Source organism: Zeus faber, assembly GCF_960531495.2.
Source record: "Zeus faber genome assembly, chromosome: 7".
Lineage (NCBI taxonomy): Eukaryota > Metazoa > Chordata > Actinopteri > Zeiformes > Zeidae > Zeus > Zeus faber.
In genome coordinates, this window is record NC_137203.1 from 11,655,116 (window position 1) to 11,674,293 (window position 19,178).

Consider the following 19,178-nt stretch of genomic DNA (forward strand, 5'->3'; position numbering starts at 1 on the left):
GCCAGTACTCCTCTGCTCTGAGACGCTGGGGGCGTGTCCGCTGGAGACGCTGATACCACCGCCCAATCGCGTCAACCGTGTAATAATAATGTATAAACGTTTACATTGGAGTAACTTCCATGTTTAAATGTTCTGTGACTCCAGTCCTGTGTCTCTGGTTGCTCACCTCAAAGCGCCGCCGTCCGGCTGCGGGGCTCCTTGCTCTCCGGTGCCCCCCGCCGGCTCCTCCCCAGGCCAGGTCCGAGCGCCACGGCCTGCTAGCATGCAGCTAATGCTAACGTCTACAAACGCCGCACCGCGCTGCCGACGGGACTGTTCTTTATTTGTATTTTTTTTTCCGAGCACATAGGCGCTGATTTATATTCCTGCTGGTGGGCGCAACGCCGGGGGAGCGGCATGAAGATGTCTTATACTCCCAGGTGTTAATTCCCAAAACAGCGTCTTGGACCAAACTCTGTGCTGTTCTGTTGGCTTAGCTTGGTTTAGCTTATTTCACCGCTGATGCTCTGTTTCCGACCTGGTGTTTATATAGTGTTGGGGGCGGGGCCATGCAAAGTCTGACCTTGTACAGGTCATCGGGGTCACGATTTAGCCCCGCCCCAAAAATCCGGAACCACAAAACTGGCGAGAAACAGTTTAACGGTCTAACTCCACAACCCAGTACTACATTGTTCAGTCTTTTCACATGTTTGCATTGCATTACTTTCTGACATTTATAACCTGCTTAGAAACAAATCACTGAATTCCCTTTACAAGGACTTCAATACATGCCTGGAACCTTTTCTGTGTTTCACCTTGAGATATTCAAAGTGATGAGCAGTCTAATTCCACAGCAAATAGTTTTGCTGAAAACAGCGCCATAACAAATATCTGTCAAATTGAATTGAATTATCGGCTTTGATTGGTAGACATTATGAAATATTACATAAGTACCCGGTGCATTTATTGTATTTCATAATTGATTTGATTTATCCTTCAACAATATCAATCAATACTCGAGGCTAATTTCCAGGTGTGAATTTCCTCAAGGCCGGGAAGTCAGTGTTTTCTGAACTTTCAGAGGTGACATTTGACAATTCAGAATTATTAAGCCGTGCTGGATTTGCACATCGGAGCAGTGAAATCTTGAGCTGTGTCAAATTCGATCTTGGTTAAAATGTTTCTCATTACTGACTGTGCCTCTGGGGGAAAAACAAAGGTTGTTGGATCACCGTCAGTTTCCTTGCAATACAAGTCAATACGAGAATAGCACTCAACTTCCAGTTCCCCTCAGAACAAAATGTCCCTGCTTAAAAGGGTAATAATCCCTCTTTATGCGACATTTCTCTATATACGGTATGTTCATCATGAATCTATTCTCCACTACGGTTGCCCTGAGAGCTCAACCCACTGCAACCTGAGAAAACACATGAAAATAGACAAAACACAAGCAAATTAACACGTGTGCAGCATTTAGAAAACGCGCTGTAAATCCAGATGTGTCAAAGGAACTGCAGAGCGAAACGCTTCGCATATACGAAAAACACAACAGCACTAACGGAAAACACAACCGCACTCACGGAAAACACAACCGCGCTAACGGAAAACACAACCGCATTACCGCAAAACACAACCGCATTAACGGAAAACACAACCGCATTAAAGGAAAACACAACCGCATCAGCGGGAAACACAGCCGCATTAACGGAAGAACACAGCCGCATTAACGGAAAACGAAAACGCAAAAGCTGCAACATTACAGAAGTGAGCCACAACAGATGCTCCGATTTATCAGCAATAAAATATTAATATATGCAATTAATAAATAGAAAAAACAACTTTTATACCAATATTCTATTTCAGCCATTTAAGTGGGATACTTCAGATAAAACGGCATCTACCGGCTCTTTGATTGTCGTTCGTGAACTATTGGAATCTTTTGGGTGAAAATGCGAACGGATCAGTGATTCAGTGAATCACTGATCCGTTCGCAGGATTCACTCCGCAGAGTGAACACAAAGTGACTGATGAAGGAATGGTTTCAGGTGGCGATTCAGTTCAGTCGGTTCAAAAGATTTGAATCGTTCGCGAACGACACAACGCTATCACAGAGCCGGTAGACGCCGTTTTCTCTGGAATATCAAACATAAATGTCTTGAATAGAAAGCGTGGATTGATATAAAAGTTGTTCTTTTCTATTCATTAATTGCATGAAGGATTTGGACGTGGTGGTCTTCGTCTGGTGATAGTTGCGGATCCAGGTTATTACTTGTATAAATTCTTATTACAGACACAAAATAATTCAATTCAATATATCTTGCAGATAAATCGGTGCATCCATTGTGGCTCACTTCCGTAATTGGCTTTTTTGTTTCCGTAATTGTGTTTTTTGCGTTTGTGTATTCCGGTGAGGCGGTTGTGTTTTTCCTATTTGCAAAGCCCTTTGGTATGCAGTTCCTTGGACACTTTTGGATTTGCAGAGCGTTTTCTAAATGCTGCAGTGCACTGAGCTCTCAGGTACTCCAGCGCTTAACATGACAGTTTTTCCTTTTATTCATTTATTCATTCATTCATGCGTCCATCCATCCATCCCTCCACCCCTCTCTTAATAAGTGTGTAACTTTTTTTTTTCTTCGAAAGCATTCACATTAGTTCAGCGGGGCTTCATTACATCCCTGCCTCGGCTCTGAAAAGCTCTGCGTCTTGCTCCGGATGTCAAGGTCCTGGATGAGAGAACCATGAAAGTGGAAAGTGTATTTGTTTGATAGTTAATTCACAGACAGCGGTGCGGCTCAGGGTGAAAGTAGTACAGTAGGAAGGGTTGCCAGACTCAGGGACAGAGCGCAGAGCGTCACGTTTAAGAGGCTACGAATTTATCTTGTTTGTTTCCGTTTGCCAATGTTCATACCGAGAGGAGCGACGGCCAAAGCCGCCGATTGCGGAGTTGAGCACCGTCCTCCAACCGCTGCGCACCTCCGGCGCTTTCCCCAATATTTACCCACCAATCCACGCATGTCTTAACTGCCGTCGCCGAGGGCTTCTCAACAGTGGCACCGGTCCGAGCTCTTTGTGAATTACCTGCTGCCTCCGCTTTGTGAGCAGTAGAAAGAGTTTAGCGTATGCAGTTCGACGCGGCTGTATCCAATTTTTTTGTTGTTGTTGTTGTTTTTGTTCTTCAGGACAAGTGGTGAGCGAGTGTGTTTTGGAAAATGCTGCATGGGAATTATGTCAATATCCTGCATCCTTCATCTGGCGATTTCCCTGGGGAGAACCCGGTGCTTTCGGAGAGGACAGAATATGCGGAGTACGCGGGAAGTCTCTTTCTTTTTTTTCTTTTTTTTTTGGCAAATCTAAATTAGAGATTTGCATCACGAGGGGCGACAACTTACCGTGGGGCAAGCTCTTTTTATCCCAATTCTCATCGCCGCTACCCTCCGCCTATCCCTCACCACCGTCCAGATGATAGATTAAAGCGTGTTAAAATCCATTTTCTCCCCCAGTGTCCTGCCCACTCGCTTCTATTTCTCGCTCTCTCTTCTTCTCTCTCACGCACACCCGCAATCCCTCTCCCTCCGTCCCCCCTCGCCACCTCCCCCCACTCCCCCTTCCTCCTTTTCCCCAGATGCCTTCCTCCCGCACTAACTGATGTGGAGTCAGGTTTCCGAGTGGGCCCTGTCACTCCTGGACAAACACGCCGCCTCGTGATAACCTTGAGGCGCGCGGCGAGGACGGCCCAGGCAGCGCTCTGCCTCTCGCCCCCGTGTCAATTTATTTGGAATTGTCAAAAAACGCGGGGGAATTTTAATGTAACTGTTTCCCTGGACGTCACAGAACTTGGAAGGTGTGGAATTCGTTTAGGCAACTGCTAACAGGATCCAGCTGGCACTTCCCATATGGAGCAGTGTGAAGGATCGATTTTTTTTCTCTTCCCTGTCACACTTTATATATACTAGCTTCAGTAGTGTATAGATTTTACTGCGTGGAAGGCTGAATACTGTGCGAGTCCTGCTGCATTTTTGGGCAAATTTGTAGAATTTATTTTTATTTTTTTATATTTTCTCCCCGTTCGTTCAACTGATTCAGTTGTCTGAATTCCTCCCTCGTTCAGGCTCCCTTTAATCATTTCAGACCCGAGTTGGCTTTTTTTTTTTTACGGGAAAAGGGTCGGTTTATCCCGTGAATTTTCTTTGTCTGCCTGAAGGATTTCCTTTGTGTCTGCGTGTGTGCCTGTGAGTGCTAAAATGTGACATGTCATTGTATAAGAGTGTGTGTTCTACAACAGGAATTTATGCTATTTGCTGTTAGCGTACTTCATAATGGCGCATTGAGATCAGAACCCCCCCTGGGCTCGGGTAAATGGCATACTCCGTCCGCCTCCGCTGGTTACGCTCCTGCCCTCAGGGCCAAAACACCCTGTTCCGACAAGGGAGAAAGAATGCTATTGATCCGGCCTTGCCCCAAAATAATCAAATCAATTCATTTTGTCCTCTTTTGTCTCTGACCCTCAGACGGCCTTTTGAAGAAGTCGGTTGAAAGAGCCTGGGAAAAAGGGCCTTCATCTTCTGAAAAGCAGATCGCTTCAGCCCGGCCGCAGCCCTCGCGTGCGTTTCAGAAAAAGCTTGGCTCCCGAAGCGAGTCGCCCAGCCCTTTCTGTGTCGAATACCAAAATCAAGACAGCCCTCCCCCGGTCACTTTTTAGACGCTGCTCGCGCAAGTTTGTCAGACCCGCTTAGTTGTTGTTATCCCGCACGTGAACGGCGTTTGGGCCGCGTTCCATCGGTTGAAGGAATTCCACTCTGGTCCTGTCGCGCGTCACTCAGTGCAATGTTTCCGCAGCGCTCATTTCCTCTTCCTTCTCACCTTTGGAATTAACTTCTATTTTTACTTCACTCCGCTCCCCGCCCGAGCGCCCCGCTCTGGTTCTCCGACTCCTTCACGAGAGTGGGCGGCGTCGCGGCTCGCGAGACGGTGAGGAAAGCAGAACCCGCGCCGTCAGCACCGAGCCGGGACCCGGGGAGCGCCGCCGGCCCTCGAGGGGGGGCGGGGAACGGCCGGTACAGTGAGCTATGTTTACCTTAGTAATGGTAAAGATGAGGAAACAGGACAGAAAATAATATAATAGGCGGCCTTCCGAGCGGAGCAAATTAGAAGCGGAAGATTAGAAAGAATTGACCAATCTCAGAAAATGGACAAATACGTACAGATTACGGTGGCAGCCGGAGCCACTTTCCCCGCCTTTCGGAAAATTGCTCGGATGAGCGATGTCCTGCGTGAGCATTTCTGAATCCTGCTCTTCCTTCCTCTCCCCGCCGAAGCGCTCTGGCATTTGGGGAACCAGGTAGGGATCCGTGGCAACCCCCGCCCCCCCGGATAGAGCGACCAGACAGACCTTGTTAAAACAACAGACGTTCCAATCAATATGGCCGCTGCGCCGGCCCATCACGCTTCTGGGGACTACACACAGATAGGCACAGTGCAGCCGTTTGCCGACGTAAACAAGACTCTAATTGTTAAGGGCCTCGAGGTTTAAATGGAGGAAAACAAAGATGATGTATTGGGGCAGTACTGCGCAAAGCCTTTAGTGGTTATTTAGGAAGTGAGAGTTTGCAGTCGACCACAACCTGGGGGGGGGGGCTCGTTCCAAACGGACGGAGAAAAGGAGGGGAAATGGCTGCGGCGTTGGCCGAGTCACAACAACATCTGGAAAAAGAAAAAAGCATTTCTTTCGTTTGGGATCGGATCATTCCCAGCGGAACCAGCATTTTCGATGTTTTGTTTCGATTAAATGTTTGACGGAATAAAAAAACAAAACAAAACAACGGAAACAAGTAACGGAACATTTTCCGGAACGGTAACATTTTTTTGGTTCTGGAGCATTGACATGAAACGGGGTCGCGTTTTTTTTTTTTGTTTTTTTTTGTTGGTTTTTTTTTTGCGCCTCTTAAATTATCGTTCATTTGCGTCTCCGGTGTCCGTTCCTCCAGCCGGTTGGGGGCCCTGGTCGTAGCGCGAGCCAGCGCGGGGTGGACGCCCGGGGTGGGACGCCCGGCTTTGGCCGAGCGCTGGCTCAGACCTGGACCTTCAAAGTCGAGAAACTGTTTTGAAAGAGTCATTTGCCATTTTGCGATCTTCAATGTAATCTTGAGTCTCATCCCCGTATTGATTGGCGTCTTAGCTGAAGCCACCTCCTGATCATCCCTTCATCTTGTTTCTAAAGGGCAGGAGGAGGAGGAGGAGGATGAGGGGGTTGAAGGAGAGAGGGGAAATAAAGTGAGAGACTGACAGAGTTCAGAGTATGTGAAAGGAATCTCAGAATTGTCCTTCAGTAAAACTCCACACACACACATGCGCACACAGACGCACCGACACACACACACACACACACACACACACACACACACACACACACACACACACACACACACACACACACAGCACCAACACTCACACTCACACACACATACACACTTAGACTTCACCTCCAATGAAGACGATCACACACTACTTCTATCCATCTCTCCTGCTCTGTTTTTAGTCCCTTCCTTCTTTTTTGTTTTCTTTTTTTTTTGCTCTCGCTCTCTCTGGGCCTGGGTGTGTTTTTCAACCCGTTCCGCTCCCTCTTCTATCCGAGGGCAGCCAAGGTTGTCTGAGTTGTGTGGATTTCGCTCAGATCGTTCGTTTATTCAATTAGTCGGACTCGTTTTCAAACTTTCAAACGTCCCCCTCTGTTTCCTCCCTGGATCCGCCTCCTTTCTTCCTCCTCCTCCTCCTCCTCCTCCTCCATCCTGCAGTGTTTACCCTCAGAAACGGAGCAGGGTGTATCGCGGCATCGTGTGCAAACGCAGACAAGGTTGACCGTGAACTGAATATTTTCATTCAAGAAAGATGCAATGCTGTTTGGCACAATTGGTTTTCTTTTTTTTTTGGGGGGGGGGGGTTTCCCCATCAGACAAACACTGCAAGACGCAGCAGGTGGTCACAGCGTGGTTCTAGCCTGTGGCCATGGTGTCTGACTCCAGACTGCTTTCAGGAAAAGTCTAAACAAATAGCCTGGATACACATGGGTGAATGTGAGGAGCATGCATTTAGCATTTGATGGATGACGGGCTGAGGACTTTCAACCGTTTTTCACAAGTTGCAGGGGTGCCAATGTCTATGACTTTCATGGTACTCGACAATATTGTCTGTATCACTCGGGCCGGTTAAAATGGTAAGTGGACGGCATCTTGTACTGTTTTCCAAACGTGCGACCACTCAAAGCGCCTTAGAGCACACGCCTCACATTCACCCATTCGCACACGCATCCACACGGCGGCGGCGGCGGCCGTGCGAGGCGCACACCTGCTCGACGAGAGCGCTTAGGGGTTCAGTGTCTCGCTCAAGGAGACTTTGACGCAGTGCCGGGGAGGAGCCCGGGATCTAACCCTCTGATTACCGGGCGACCCGTTCTACCTCCTGCGCCATGTCGCCCCCACGGATCCGGCGAGCTAGCTTTCTTCCTCCATCCACAGATTTTATCCTGACATCAGTCGCTGGCAGAGACCTACAGGGAGCCTCCATGGAGGGCAGGGGGTGTCTGGACTGAAAAAGAGCCAAGGCTTCGCTGTTTGCCGTCCTGGCATTTCAGAAAGCAAAAATGACTTTTGCAAGACTATTACGCGCACAAACTTTCGGATGACCTCATGTGCATTCTTTTTTGGCAGGGTCGAACCTTCAGTTGTACTTGATGGGCGGCAAAAAAGACAGATGACGCGGCAAAATCGAAATCCAAACAAATGGAAACAGGGGCGGCCTGGGCGGTGCACGGCACAACTAGCGGGGACGAGTAATGACAGCGCTGCCTTGGCTACTTATGTCAGGGTTCTGGAGGCTTTACTTTTTTACTTTTTAATGTTATCTGGAAGAAACGGCCAAAGCTGGAAGGGCCTGGAGGAAATATCGAATCAGTGTTTGTGTAACATCACGCGACGTTTTCCTACATAGCATGGCTGTGTATCACCGGCAGTGTGTCTGATGGCAGCTCGTTAGGAGAGCCAATGTGGGGATGATCGTCGTTGCTCCCGCCCCTTCCCACCTGCACAAAAGTCGCCATAGTTTGGTTGTTTTAACTCCACTTGTGACCGGCATTGTGGAGGGATTTGGAACCCTCTATAGGGCGAGGAGAATGATGTCACTGTGGATATGGTTTTGTACACTCCATGTACATGGACCATGAGTACTGGCCGTCCACGTTATTAGCGGCAATGTTTTCCTTTAACCCACTGATCAATCGGTTGGTTGGATGAACAAAGTGATATAAGACCGGACCATATGTTTCCTCCTCTCAGGGGCGCCCTAAAACAATAATGTCTTCTTGAGCATTTACATCACTTTTGATTCACAATATGAAGCCATACTCCTCCCGTTGGCTCTCGTGGTTCTCTCTCATAACTTTGGGAAAAACCTATAACATGTTCCCAATTGATTCCATCTTCTGCATGATCAAAAGCACAGCTATACATTCTGTTTCAAGTCACCATTCTATCATTTCATGTATTCTGGACGGTATTGGGTCAGAGTGTGCTCGTGCTTTATTTATCCTAGAGGCCGAGCGAAGGAGAAGTGTGTCGTGCAAGGCAAAATTAAAAACAACAGCCCTGTTGTGATTTTCCTTATGGAATTCTGCCTGTGTCCGACCGCAGTAAGCTGCTCTGGAATCTGTCCCTATGGTTTCTGGGCGGCTCCAAACAACTGTTGGCGCACAGGTGTGTGTGTGTGTGTGTGTGTGTGTGTGTGTGTGTGTGTGTGTGTGTGTGTGTGTGTGTGTGTGTGTGTGTGTGTGTGTGTGTGTGTGTGTGTGTGTGTGTGTGTGTGTGTGTGTGTGTGTGTGTACTCCTCATACTGCTGTTTGGGTTAAGGGAGAATTCTGTGGTCTTAGCATTTTTAGCCTTGTCCTGTCAACAGAACCGTTGACTACAACTACAGCAGTATCTGAGGCAGTGGCAAGCATACAGTACATTCTTTCTCTCTCTCTCTCTCTGTCTGCTTCTCTCTTTCTTTCTCTCTCTCTCTCTCTGCATGTCCCTGTCAGCCTATTAATCCTCCATATCTACTTTCTCCCACAAAAAAAAACATTTAACCAGTCCGACTGGTGCAGCGTTTGGTGCACCATTTGTGCAGGTTAAACATTTGTTGCTATGCTGGTCATGTTTGGAACACACTTCTGGGAGATCTTGGAGATGTTTATTTCTGACCGGATTCAGTGAATTTTATTTCTATTTTTTTATTATTCTGCTTGTATCTAATGCCTTTAATATCTCATGCAAAGCATTTTGAATGTGCGTGTGTATTAAATGTGCTGTACAAATAAACTTGCTTTGCCATGCCTTACTTATAGCAGATTAGTAACATAGCACCATGTTTATTGGCGTGGCAGTAGCTCTGGAGGTTGAGTGGTCGTCTGGAAACTGAAGGGATAGCGGTGTCCCGGCTAATTTGCCGAGGTGTCCTTGAGCAAGACACCTAACCCCTAAGAGCTCCCGACAAGCTGGCTGTCTCCTTGCACGGCTCGCTGGATGCGGGTGGGTGTGAGGCATGTAACATGTGAAGCGCTTTGAGTGGCCTTAGTGGCTAGAAAAGCTTTAACCATGCAACGCCATTTACCATTATTCAAGTCTATATTGAAGATGTAATTATTGTCCCTCCCATAATATATAAACATAACGTTTGGCTCGGTCTTGATGATAAAATGATTGAATTGATAGCTAGGCTTAGTATTCAAAATCTGTACTCAATGTCACTCAAAGAAATTGCACCAACGTCTGTCTTATTATTTCATGCAGGCATTGATTAGTCCTCTGCGTCATCGAGGCAGTCTTGAGCTGAGATTTTTAGATTCAGCTCTGATAGTATTTCAGTTGCAATCTTTTATTTGGGTCTTCAACTAATAAGTGAGCGGAGTCACTGTAGGTCATGGAATGTTCTCACACAAGTTTTTGTTGAGATAAAACAGATAAGATTCTGTGGAGAGAATAATTGGTGGAGGGCCCGTGCCCGTTCCCTCAGTTACCTTTGTCACGCATGATGGAGTGTAGGTTTTACAACCTGGCCCCAGAATCTCCTGCTCTGACCCTGTTGAGTTGATCCCTGCTCCACTTTGTGTGTGTGTGTGTGTGTGTGTGTGTGTGTGTGTGTGTGTGTGTGTGTGTGTGTGTCTGTGTGCATGCGTGCATGCGTGCGTGCGTGCGCGTCTCTATTCACAGCCGTTTTTTTTCAGTACAAAACAGACATTCTGATATTGTGCAGAAATGGGAGTGTGTGAGTAGCACCAGACCCTAGCGGTCCTGAGCAATGCCTCACCTGCCTTTTTCAAGGTGAGCGTTCAGAACGGTGTCCCATAGAATTCTGCAAAACCAAACCAAAGCCTCTGCTCGGAGGCCGCCTCAATTCTGAGCTGTTCCCGCTGAAGGACACGGTATTTATCAACCCCCTGTGCCAGCGAATCAAAGCTTTTAAAGTATTGCGTATATGGTAATTTGTGCTTTTTTCCCCACCCTAGAACCCGTGAAATCCTTTCTCGTTTCGACGTCTACCTTTGCCTCCCTTCTTTTCCTCCATCTTATCAGCACTCGGGTACTATCTTCCATTCACCCGGCCACTCATTTCGAAACTTTACAACTGGGGCTTTTCCTCTGGGCAGTTTAAAGAACGCTATAAATCTGCTCTGTTTAAAGCTGGCCCAGTTTAAGCCGCCGTTTACTAAGATCTGATGCACTGCATTCTTCTGCTGCCTAAATGGCCTTTCTAAACATTTACCCTAAATGTATTTACTGCCTGACTGATGGACTCTCTGCATGGCAGTGGACAAGAAAGTCAGTAGTCTGGGGATGTTTGTCTCCCTTTATGGGCCAGGCGCTGGAGGTGCCTGCCACATGGACAAAGAGAAAGAGGCAAAATGGGAATGAAGAAAGATGTGGAGGCCAGCGCAGCGGAAAAGAAACAATCGGATCAGTTCAGTTTAAAGAAGAGGCAAAGTCAAAAAGCGTGACCGCTGAGCTGATGTTTTCTTTCTGGTTCTCTCATGTATACACACCCACACACACACACACACACAGTGTGGTATTTTTTCGGGGGTCATTAATAATGTTATGCTAAAAGCAGCATCGGCGGTCTATCTGCTCTTGGTCGCCAGACAGCCTCACGAGGCGCTCCCACTTTGCACATTGCGCATGATATGCACCCCTGTGTTTGTGTATCTGATTATCAATTTACGAGCGTGTCCTTTCATTTTTTTCCGCCGAGAACCTAAAGCGCCGTTGCATTTGTCATCTTTACGATGCGTTTTAGTGTGCTGGTTACTGGGGAAAGGCCCGCTATTGGTGGTAAATGTATATTTTACACGGTGATGGAGTGCTTTTGCATCAGAAAGTGGGTCTTAAAAAAAAATCCCGCCCCGTGAAAATGAGCGCATCGGGGAGCACTCGGAAAGAGAGGTGGTCACCTCGGGAACCGTCGCTCACACTTGGGTTTCACAAGGAAAGGCTTGAGTGTGGACCAGCCATCAAAACACACACACACACACACACACACACATACACACACACTTGCATCCTAAAACACAGGCGCGCGCACACACCTGAACACACACGTACAATCACAAACGCACACGCGGACGCGAAGGCGGGCACGCAGACACCCGTGCTGTTTGTGTGCAGGCGGCGCGTACCGCAGCCCGTTCAAACACAACACACTTTCCTCTGGACCGGCAGACTCGCATGGCTTTGTCTTGGCCGTCGCTCTCTCCCTCTTGTAAAAGCTGACAACACCACATTACCCATCAGCTGGCATTACGCTCCCCTCAGATCTACAGGACAGCCTCTTTGAAGTTAAAATGGGGGAAAATATCATAAGTATAGGCCTGGATCCAGATAGCTGTGGCTGCACTCCCAGATGCTTCTAGAAGATTAGAAGCATCAGGGAGTAGCGATCTGCTCTATCATACCGCACGCTCTCCTATAAACTTGACAGCCCATTCGGAGGAAAGGTAGAGCCGTACAATACGGTCCCACTATATCAAGCCCGAAGGGGAAAAAATCCACCAAAAATCATTTACCCAGAGGTTTCTTATACATCACCGTGGCCCAATCACCTGCTTTTTAGCTATTGCTGCCCGGCAACAAATCGTTATTCCAGCAGTTAAGTGCAAAATTTTGTGCGACCGAAATTTCTTTCTTTGGAAAGCACTCAAACTTCCTTCACTGGTCTGAAATAATAATGCCACATTTCAGAAAACTGTCTTCCTCGCCAGCCAGCCTTCCCAGAGCGTTGGCTCTCATGTTGATGTCTGAGGGCCTGCGCTCCAAATGCCAAGCAGGTGGGGTGATGTCATGGCTCCCGGTTCCACGTGCCGCCGAGCCGGGCCAAGGGCACGCCGCCGTGTCCGGATACCAAGGCGCACGAGCCGCCAGAACTTAAAACCCGGGCGGGCTTATTTTTCCTGACGCTCACGCGCCGTCGGGCCGGTGCGGCGGTCTTCGGCGCGGCCGGATACAGAACCGCACGCGCGTCTCTGTCGAGGGATTTTCGGTCACCCCCTAATCCCGCCGTCGATGTTTTTGTTTTTCTTCTCCCAAAGAGCCTATTTGACCAGATCTCATTCCAAAACGGCGAATGAACTCATGTCGAGTGTAAAACAAGGTAGCGGAGACGCGGGATTTTGCAGGCGGGGAAGATTTTGCCTTTATCCTGATTAGCTTTTAATTCGGTGCAGATGAAATATTCAAATTGTAATTATCCGACGCCGATTGGTAGAGCCGCTTAAAACTGCAAAAACATCAATGGATGAAGCCTCGCCAAACAAAAGTCCTCCACAACAAGAGCAATATAGGTCAGCAAAAGAGTCTTTTATGGTTCCCACCAAGTAGTTTTGTGTTGCCGCAGTCTGCAATTAGCAAATGATTCGGCGTTTTCATTGGAAGCCATTTTGTGTCGACAGTGTTTACTCGACGAGCGGAGCTGCGCTGCATTAGCATTAATGAAGGTAATGGTCTCCCATCATTTTGACAGGTCTATTCTTTAGATCTCTTTTAATTGTAATTATGCCTTGATTAATGAGCTGGGGGACTGGGGGGGCGTTCACAATATAGTTAATATGTTATGAAGGCAATCAAGGGTTTGTCGTTTTATCTGCTAATGAGCCTCAGCAATATGTCACAACAAACTTCCCTTCCCAGCGTTTGCAGGCGAGAGACCGGGCCTCTACGGTTTGCCGTTTGCCTCCGTGTGGAATCTACAGCGGTCCGTCTTTGCGGGCGCATAACAAGTGCAACGGATAGAAGTGCTCTCACGACAGCACTCTACTGAGTGGAAATAAGTAGTTTGACTTAAAGGGGCAATGGACTTATTCTGCGCCGCTGTCGCGGCGACGAGCGGAGCGCCGCCCGTTCACTGGAGAGGTTGATTGCACCTGTCGCAATTTAAGTTTCATTTAAGTTGCACGGCCATAGACGTGCGCAGGCGTTGCGGCTCAGATGCGATACGTCAACGTCGCCGCCACGTGCAAGACCTGCCTGTAAACAAGCACAAGTAGACTGGGGGAGCTGCGTTTTTTTCAGGATGGAAAGCATTGTGACGTTGACATTTCTCAACCGATTTCAATGAGTCGTTTTTATATTCAAGGGTTAATAATCGACCCGGTTCTAATGTACCTTCTCCACCGTCCGCCGTTTCCACTCACGGTCGACGCACTTCCTGTGCCGCGCCGCCGTGAATCCAGCATTTTCCTCCACCGAGAGCTCGTGCCCGGTGGCAGTCTGAACGCATCGTGATATGGTGGCTCATAGGGAACAAATCTAAACACAGGTGGTGTCATTATTCTACAGCCGTTACACTGCGCAATCAGCATTAACTTCATAATGATGAGTAAAAGCAAAAAAAAAAAAAAAAAAAAGTTGTGTTGCTCCCTTAAGTTATTTTCTTTCACCACCCAAACAACAAACTTTTATGAATGACTTGAACATTTCAGAAGATTACATTTCCAGAGCTAGTCAATGCAGATCTAAATAAATCCTGATCCGTCCTTTATATGCCACAGTCTTCAGTTTTGGTTCACGGTGTAATCAGCGCTATTGTGTAGCACAAGAAAAAAATAAACTAGCTTCTGAATTTCATTGTGTTTGTTTCGATTATTTACAAAAGGGGCCGTAGCCAAATCAACTCCAAAGAGAGGTTAATAAGTAGAAGGCTATTGACCGTGTGGTCTGGACCGGAATTATTGACTGTACCCTGTAAGAGTGTGTGAGGCTGCTCTGTGTTTAAGCCCCGGCTCCTCCAAACTCCAGCCAAATGTGTCTTTGATTGTAATCAAAGGAAGAGCCAACAGTCTGTCGCTGCCTTTTAGTCTGATTGTTCTCCGAAAAATGGGTGAGAGGTTCTCCAGAGCCCCAGAGCCCTGGTCTACTGTTAGGTCAGATACATTCAACCTCCCTTTATCCCTCGCATCTGTCTGAAGCTCCCGCCTTCCGTCCAGCAACCAGCCCCTCCGCCCTCCTCCCTCCGCCCTCCTCCCTCCTCCCTCCCTTCTCTCTTTGAGCAACTTACAGCTGCTGATTCCTATCGTACGCTGGGAAGAAGAAGGACTCACGCACGTCGAGGAACAATGGAAAACATTACAAAATGGCCAGGAATCCGGGGCGGGCCGGAAAACTGTCGCCGAGGCCGTACCTCCTTTTTTTTGGTGTAGAGGCACTGGATAAACCGGCGGCTTTCGGGGGCTCTGGGAACGCCGGGAAACTGTCAAGTACTTTGTCAACGCTTTGGCAACGGCGGATGAGAGCGTTCTGCGTACGCGTGAGTGTGTGTATGCATCATTCCCCCTGGAAAGTGTCATGCCCGCCGGGTGGGCGGGTGGGGAGGGGTTCTGGGTGGACTGTGGTTAACCTCTGGGGTTCTCATGGGTTACGCTGTCTCTGCTCACTGTCAGCGTCCATGGCTTTCTTTTCCTTTTTTTTTTTTTTTTTTTAAATTTGCCATTGCTTGGTTCTGACCCAGAGCTGGAGCGTCTCGCAGTTCCAGCCTGGAGATTAGCGCCGGGTCCCCCCCCCCCGCTCGGACACCGCCGCCTCGTTAGCTCATCGGGGCTCGGCCGCGACGCCCACTTCCCAGAGTCCCCCGTCTGTCTGAGGGCGGATGGTGACGTTTTTTTTTTTTGTTGTTGTTGTTTTTCTTCCAGGAGCTAATGTGTGACATCGGGTGATGTCGCTTGAAGCGCGCGCCTCACACTTTGCGTCTTGCCTTGCAGGTGAACGAGGAGACGGTGGAGAGGCTGGTGGTGCAGTACCCGCACATCGTGTTCAGCACCGTCATGCAAGACTGCAAGAGAACGCTGGAGAGAGCCTATCAAATGGGCTGGAGCCCCAGCACCTCCAACGCCTCGTAGCTACTGCCCGGAGAAAACACGCACCCACACTCATCCACACACAGACTCCCGTGCACTTACACACACACACGCGCACACACAAACAAACACATACAAACACACATACACACACGCACTAAATAATTTCACGTATGTTTCAAGTATGTTTTTCTGGTTTCTGTTTTTTGTTGTTTTATTTCACTTTTCGTCTGGATTTTTCATATTTAAAGATCTGGCATTTAGTTAATTTAAGTTGAGAGATTATTCAAAAAAGCATTTTAAACCCTGGCTGCCTTGAGCCGTGTAGCAGAGCATTACTTAACAACGGCAGTTTTTTTTTTTTTAAATATACATAACTTGCCAAAATGTAACACTATTTTTTTTCCTTTATGTAACAACCACTGCATTTCGTAGTAACTTGCCGCTTTTTGTTATAAATTTTGTGATTAAAAAAACAAACAATCAAACATAATAACCACAACCCGCGTCATGTAACAGGTTGTTACAGAAAGCAGGTGTTTTTACATGTTAAAGGTCACGTGTTACATGTTGGCAAGTTACGACAACGTACAGCGCTATTAGGTCATGTTTTGTTACAAGGCTCGTTGTTTTAAGGGGCCTGGGATGGGCGTGGCTCCACCTACATCATGAATAAAGGTTATTGATCAAGCAGGAACAGGCATCGGTGTCGCTTGGTCGATACAAAACTGGGTTTTCAACACTAAACCTGAGTGTGGGTGAGGGGGGCGTGGCCCGGGGATCGGGGGCATCCGTCGGGGTTGGAACCCCGCCCGAAAAGAGCCCGGCGGCAGCGGCATCACGTCTGAGATCTTCGGTGACGGTGGGACCAGCATGGAGGGTTTTGAGAAAGGAGGGGGGGAAAATAATAATAAATTGGGGAGAGAAAAAACAAAAAACAATCAATAAAATATCCCATTGTAGCCCAATGTTTTTATTTCCTTTGAATCCCAACCCGTCTGTACGACAAGGTCAGTGAGGTTGCAGACGAGCTCTGGAGCCGAGGATGACGGTTATTTTGCAGGGGCCCCGGGGCCCACCGAGGATGCTTGTGTTGAAATAAAACCACGGGCACACGAACCAATGAGGAAACCCAACGTTTGTCCGTGGCCTTGTGTTTGCTCCATCGGACGTTTCATTTCAGTGTTATAAGAGTTTGTGGATTTTCTACGTGTGGAGTCGTGCAGAACAGCACACCGGGGGGGGTTCCGCTTTCCACAAGTGCTCGTTTGAATTTGAACATTGACATTGATATTTCTTCTTCTTCCTTTTTTTTTTTTTTTTTTTTTTTTTAATTGTGTTTTTTATCCCGTGCATGGCTTTGATGGAGTTTTTGGCTCAACAGGTACCTTGAACCTTTATAGATTAAAAAACAAAACAAAAAAAAACAAAAAACGACGCATTGCTTGAAATATAAGTTGCCTTCACCTATAAACCCAGGGTCAGATCATCACAACATTAACCCAAAAGACAAAAGAAATAATGAGTTGCCTTAAGTGCATCGTGGCTGCTTGTTTCGTTGAATCAGCCCCCCCCCCCCCCCCCCCGCCCCCCCCAAAAAAATTGGAGCCGGAGGAGTTATCAGGTCTGAGTCGATCGTTTTTGTTCATCTGATCTTATTCTACAGTATATTTAACCACATTTTATTATTGCTCAGTAATAGACAAGATAATACCGTTTCCACATGCGCCACAGTTAACGCGTCTTTTCTGTTTTAGTCTGTTTACTTAAACGAGAAAAAAAAATAAAATAAAATAAAAGAGAGAGACCAGTAGATAAATACTGAACGTGACGTCCTCGGAGGTTGTTTCTGGCTCTTTTCCTCCGTCACGACGACGTTCTGCTACGTAGAGCGACGGCGCAGTGGTCCGGGCAGCGCTTTGCGGTCGGATGAAGCAGCGTGCGCAGGCTGTTGGGGTCCTGGGCGTGCACTCGCCTCGTCAGCTGGGCGGCAGCGCACCGGAGGGGCCGCCTTCGTCGCCCGCGCCACGAGCACGCTGCTCGAGCCCGGGGGGGGGGGGGGCGGCGGAACGCGGTTGCACGTTATGCAAAAAAAAACAAAAAAAAAACGAAACGCCGCCCCCGCCCCGCTGTATTTTTCTGCTGTGTGAGCAGCAGCTCTGGGATGGAACGCTGCGCAGCGTGTCACTCGGGCGCAGACAATAGGCCGACCGAGCTCAGCGTCACAGTTGTACCGTAATCTTTTACAAAACACCCACATTTCAGAGGAAATTAAAAATGCATCCACCCGCCCAGCGCCCCCCCCCCCCCCCCGTCACAACTTGTAGACTTCCTGATCGAGAGTTTCTTATTTGCTCAATCCCCCCCCCCCCGTTCCTTTTGTAATCCCCTCATATGCTTTCTTCTCCGCTTGATGTTGATACACTAGATCCCTGATTTGTCAAGGCAACCGTAAACGACTGGATTTACATAAAGATGAATAAAACACTACGACTTCCACACGTTTCTCTCTCCAACTTTCTTCTGTGTGAGCGCGTCGCCGATTTGCGTCGCGGGCGGAACGATCCACGAGTTAGACGGCGACGAACCAAACCCGGAAGTGCGAGGCCAACCCGGCAGCGACGGAGCTTCTTAAGGCTCCGAGACTTTTAACGAGGAGCGGGGGCCCGGGATGAGGAGCCCGGCTTGATGTCCTTGATGTCCTCTCCTCCTTCTGTTTCCGAATCCACCCCACGCTTCCCTTTCAGGTAAAAAAAAAACAAAATAAAACTCATGATTCCAAGGTCGCGGCGCCCGGCGGGCGATCACAGCGGCCGCCACCCGTCGGGCACTGAGTCAGCGACGGGCTCAAAGCGCCGAGGAGCCGTGGTTGCGTCCCGTCCCGCGTCCCCGACCGCGTTGTCCGCTTTCAAGTGCTCGCTCCGCCCCTGAGGGCGCCGCCGCCGTTTCATGCGCCGGGGATGAAACGCGGACGCGAGCATCAAACAGGATTCGATACGTTCCTTGTGTCGCCGTTTCGACAGCTGACTCCGCTTTGAGGACCCGGGCTCCGCGTGGTGGCGTGGCTCCCCCCCCCCCCCCCCCCCCCCGCGCCGCTGAGGTCGTTCCGCGCAGATCGACGACCAAACGTGGAGCGGAGATGATCGGCGGGAGGTGTACCCCCCCCCACACCCCTGACGGGAGTGCAGTGGATTGTTGCCGGGGGACGTCCGCTCACGCCGTGTTGGTGTAAGAGTCGGAGGTGGAAGGTTCCCCCCCCGAAAACAATAACACCGCCCGCTCTCTGAGGCCCGGGCGGGGCCGCTCCTCCACTCATATCTTCGCACCGCTGCAGCTCCTCCGCTGGGACCCCGGAGGCCTTCCTCTCCCTCCAGCTGCCGACGGTGTCTGGACAGAAGAGACGTCCGGGTGGAGCTGTGGTGCGGCTCAGGGTCATTTCCTGAGAGGCTCCCCGAGACTCTGCTCCACCTTTCTCTTCATGTATTTGTTCTGACTTTCCTCTTTACATACTCTGCGCCACCTCCCCTTTTCCTGTACTCTGCTCCACCTCCCCACTTCCTGTACTCTGCTCCACCTCCCCTCTTTATGCACTCTGCTCCACCTCCCCTCTTCCTGTACTCTGCTCCAACTCCCCCTACCTGTACTCTGCTCCACCTCCCCTCTTCCTGTACTCTGCTCCACCTCCCCTCATCATGTACTCTGCTCCACCTCCCCTCTTCCTGTACTCTGCTCCACCTCCCCTCATCATGTACTCTGCTCCACCTCCCCTCTTCCTGTACTCTGCTCCACCTCCCCTCTTTATGCACTCTGCTCCAACTCCCCTCTT

General features: G+C 48.9%; 1 protein-coding gene across 1 annotated transcript in view; it reads left to right on the forward strand.

The window, feature by feature from the left end:
• fbxl17 (F-box and leucine-rich repeat protein 17) overlaps positions 1 to 17,634 on the forward strand; it is a 257,819-nt gene extending 240,185 nt beyond the window's left edge. The window contains exon 11 of the mRNA XM_080004656.1: positions 15,257 to 17,634. Coding sequence (XP_079860782.1) covers positions 15,257 to 15,394 — 138 coding nt within the window. The 3' untranslated portion in view covers positions 15,395 to 17,634. The remainder of the gene's footprint in view (positions 1 to 15,256) is intronic.
• Positions 17,635 to 19,178: the final 1,544 nt, after the last annotated feature.